Below are 4,545 nucleotides of genomic sequence, written 5' to 3' on the forward strand. Positions count from 1 at the left end.
AAACACTTAGTGTATTGAAAAGGTTTAACAGATATTGACTATGGTAAAGTTAGCTTTTACAAATTAATGCACCCCAAGTTTTTTAAAAGTTCCAAATGGGCTTAAAAAGACTCTGGGAGCTTGTCTGCATTTTCACTTCTATCGTAGGTTTACAATATTTTTTGTAAGAAAATGTTTATTTTAAATGCCCTTATGGCTCAGATAAATGCACAATTACTCTTTTTTCAGTTCCTTTCCTCTCTTTGTTTGCTCTGTTTTGTGATAATTGAATGTGCTTAGTAATCCTTGAAAAAAACCCAACCCTTTATTTTAATAAAAATGAAAAAGAATAACACATTCTCTGGGTAAATTTGCAAAGTCAATAAATACAATGAACATATTTTTTAAATAAAATTAATTGTAGGATTTATTCAGTAGAATCACAGCTGGGTAAGATCAACATATTAGTCACACATAAAAGGTGAAAATGTGAGATAGAAATGCTAAGCTTTCAGTGTAATTTTTGAAAAATGATTTATATAACACTCTTATACACTTTCTATTGCTGTGGTGTACATATTAGTGTCTTCCTTTGGTTTCTTGTATATACATTATATATTCTTGTATATACATTATTTGTGGAATATACCAGTAAATTCCTTTCAAATTATGTTTTGTCTCTTAACATATCTACAATTTATTCTTGATATTTACACGAACATCACTCATGGAAATAGAAGTACTATGATTTTTTAACTGCTTTACCTGATGGAAGACAATATCTTATTCTGTTTGTTGGAAAGATTAGCTTTTGATTTATGTATTTTCCAATGTTAAATAAATTCTTAGTTACATATTAAAAAAATCAATGCAAAGAACAAATATAATATGCAAAGTTTGCATTATATCTAGTATATGCAGTTAGCAGTGTATTCTTTACATACTTTTCTAAATAAACTGAAAAAAAATTCAATGTTAAAGGCAATGAGAAGGATTTTCAAGGATGGTGCACAAAAAGACCTTTTACTTTTAATCCCACCTTTAGATTTCTTACCTAAAACGTAACACTTCTATTTCTTTGAACCCTGGAAGTTTTTCAAATACTTTTTGCATCTAAAGAAAAAAAAGGAATGATGTATTAAATGATATTTGACTTACAGTATATCATTTAAAGAGCAACTAAAATTATTACTCAGCCTTTTTAGATACTAACTATAGATGACAGTTTAGGCTTAGACTTTGTTGCACCCAACGATTGTTTACGAATATGTAAATAGATGTATGTGTATTATGTAGGTGTATGTGTCTGTGTATATATATGTGTGGATATGTATATGTATATATATATATATATATATATGAATTATTTGACCAGCAAGCTAGGGATAATAGTATAGGGAGAGAAGTTATATGTACGGCATATGGGGATTTTGTCCTAACCAAAGTTAGTAGTTTCCTCCGGGATATACAGACTGGCAGAATCCCTGATATCCTGAGGGATAATGACCTAACTCAATGGTATTGTACTCACACTAAAAATAGTGGTGGAATGAATGTAAGTATGGGAGACAGATGCCAACCAGTGCCAGTCTCCACAATTAGAAATTTAGGGATAGTGACACCACACCCAAATAGAGGCCCGTTCGAGTGCTTAAAGAGACAACCCCCATGTTCACAACAGGACTTACTCTATGTGTCCTTCACAATGTCACTGCCGGTCTTTGACATGCAAGACGATGTTTATGACAAACTGGCCGCCATACATTCCCTTGGCTACCTGGAAAATGACATATACAAGGAGAGACTGAACCTCCCAGAACTGTTAGTACAGGTCCAAGGAAGATGGAAAGCTCCTCATACGGCCTGCTGCACAGTAAAAGACAATCGATACCTGTGTCGCTGTGATGTGTTTGATATAGACACGCCAGTTTGTGGCCTGAGCGATGAGAGAGATGGCACCCGGAAGTGGGGACCAGAACCAAAGCCGGGATGGCCAGGCCAGGCCACCGCAGATATGGACACCAACTGCCCAGTACAACTGGTGAGATGGAGAACCCTTAAGTCCAGAGTGACATATAACATGGAGGTGATGTACTGTGTAGTCACAAACCATGAATCTTTTCTCTATGGGGGTCAGTCATGTCCGATACCCTATTCCAATTTTTGCTTTATTCCACAAGACTACACCATCATCGGGGACACCGTCATTACCCCCATACCCATTGTCAGGGAAGAATATATAGTTGATAGTATCCCGGATATTCCAAACCCTGAACCCTATCTCCCAATATTTGATGTCCAAATAGAGTCTCTCTCCTTGAATCTCCAGCAATTATTAGGAAGGAAAGACACACAGGTAATCCAAATTAGTAACACCATGAATAAAACAAGGACCAGGTTGAACGAATTGTTGCATGATGGGGACTATAGTATTGTTCTTACCAATACCGGGTTAGAATTGGGAATTAAAGGATTTTTAGCTATCCAAGGCATGCTAATAATAATAATGATAATAATGATTATATACTTAAATCGGCTACTCAGGTTGCAACGGAAGAATTTGGCAAGATTAATGGAATCTAGACATAAACAATTGTTGTCTTAGGTGTGGCTGATGCTCCGATAGCCACAAGCGGGGGTCTGTTGCACCCAACAACTGTTTGAATGACTAGCTATTATTTGTACATGAACCTTCTTTAATTGAATATCTATATGCATTGATATGAATATAATTTCCATATTTATGCAGATAAAATATAGATAAAATATACTTAAATAACAACTTTAGAACAAAATCATCAAGATAATTTTTACTTTATATGATAGGGTTATCTATCCCTTTATGTAAAGTAAAAAATTTGGTGATCGGTCCACTTAAAGATTTTGTTTTACTTGTGTTCACATTTCACCTATCTCTCGCAATAAAACAATTTTTTGCTTTCATGTATTTTGAGCCACTGGTTTGTATGTAATGTTCTGTTAGTATCATTGCCTGGAAGAAAATAAAAATTCTTTTATTGAACGCTCCAATACATTTGCTATATTTAGATGTTTATTGTAGTCCCATAAACCAGGTATATATTGATTCCTTCTTCATCAAGGTATACTTAAAATAAATTTCTATATGTATGTATGACATGCTAAATAATTGTGTTTTAGATACATGATCAGTTCCAAGGGAAAAACAGAGAAAAACTGCTGGGAACACAACAGAGCCAAAACACGTGCTATTTCTTGGAGAGTTGTGCACACCATCAGGGTAAAGAGCCTCCTGTATTAGGAAGCAATGTTTTATTAATATATTTGGATGCACAATAAACTGGAAAAGCAGTTTAGTTTGCTATGACTTAATTTTTATAGCCCTTGAAATGCCTTCATATAAATAAATAACTAAATCTATCCATCCATCCATCTCTCTCTCTCTCTCTCTCTCTCTCTCTCTCTCACACTCTCTCTCTCTCTCTATATATATATATATATAAATATATGTAGACTTTAATGGTTTTCTTTTAAAAGCATATAGTGTTTATCACTACAGCAGATAAAGAAATGTATTGCGGTTTGTAATACATTAGGAATGTTGGCAATCTATAATAATAAATGCATGCAATGACTTAGAAATATTATACCAAGAGTATCAGTCCAGTTAATATAAAGTTCCTAATATATTTGCTAGTCATAAAAACAGTTATTTCTTGGGTTTAAAGCAAATACAGACGGGTGATTCAGATTAATAAAATGTTGTCTGTGTTTTACAGAAATATTATCTCTGATGTATTTATTTTTCAATTAAAAGATAAGATGTTGAAAACCCACAAGATTTTCAATAGATTAGAAAAGATTAGAAAATATAAATAACTCTAAAAATATACTAGGCAGTCTGTATTTTAATGTGAAAATTATGCTTTACTGTTAATGTTTTGTACACTTTTCACCAAAGTACCTATTTATACAGAGGTGAATGAGAGTTTGTTTCAGAGTGATTTTACTGATTGTTAAGAATATGAGAATGATTTAGCTTAGATGAGCTGGGGAGAAGTCTCACAAAACAAAACTTCACTTTGAGGAATAATGTAAGTAAAATAATTGAAATTAGTTTTTTCTTTTTTTTTTTGCATAAAAAATGTTATGCACTCTGCATATCCAAAAAACACCTTATTGGAACTTTCTGTGGATCTGTGAGTGCTCCAAAAATGTCTCAATATGACAGTTATACTGCATTGACTACATGCCAGTGAACTGTACAATGCTACAGCTGCTTAAGGTCTAAATTTGGAGTGTGCAGGCTATTTGTTACCCCAGCAAAAGAAGTGTCCGTGTATTCATACTGCTGGTATGATATACTGTAACCGAAAGTTGGTGAGCTAGAACAATGGACTTAAATAAGCAAAGAAACAAAAGAATGGTTTATTGAACAGAGAACTATTAGCATTCTAGTGCACATATAAAACATATAGTTAGTTCAACATCATTATTAATAATATACATTTGTAAGCAGTACAAGTACATAAATGTGGCTTGCTATCAGCCTTTTGAACTCCATGGTACAGCAGGGCTCAGATTGTG

At 33.4% G+C, this 4,545-nt stretch overlaps 1 protein-coding gene across 1 annotated transcript in view; it reads right to left on the reverse strand.

Moving 5' to 3' along the window:
* Window positions 1–4,545, reverse strand: part of IMPG1 (interphotoreceptor matrix proteoglycan 1) — a 120,895-nt gene that overhangs the window by 66,364 nt on the left and 49,986 nt on the right. Inside the window, 1 exon segment of the mRNA XM_072408550.1 lies at window positions 1,034–1,092. Within this exon segment, the coding sequence (XP_072264651.1) occupies window positions 1,034–1,092 (59 nt within the window).

This window comes from Pyxicephalus adspersus, chromosome 4 (genome assembly GCF_032062135.1).
Source record: "Pyxicephalus adspersus chromosome 4, UCB_Pads_2.0, whole genome shotgun sequence".
Taxonomy (NCBI): Eukaryota; Metazoa; Chordata; class Amphibia; order Anura; family Pyxicephalidae; genus Pyxicephalus; species Pyxicephalus adspersus.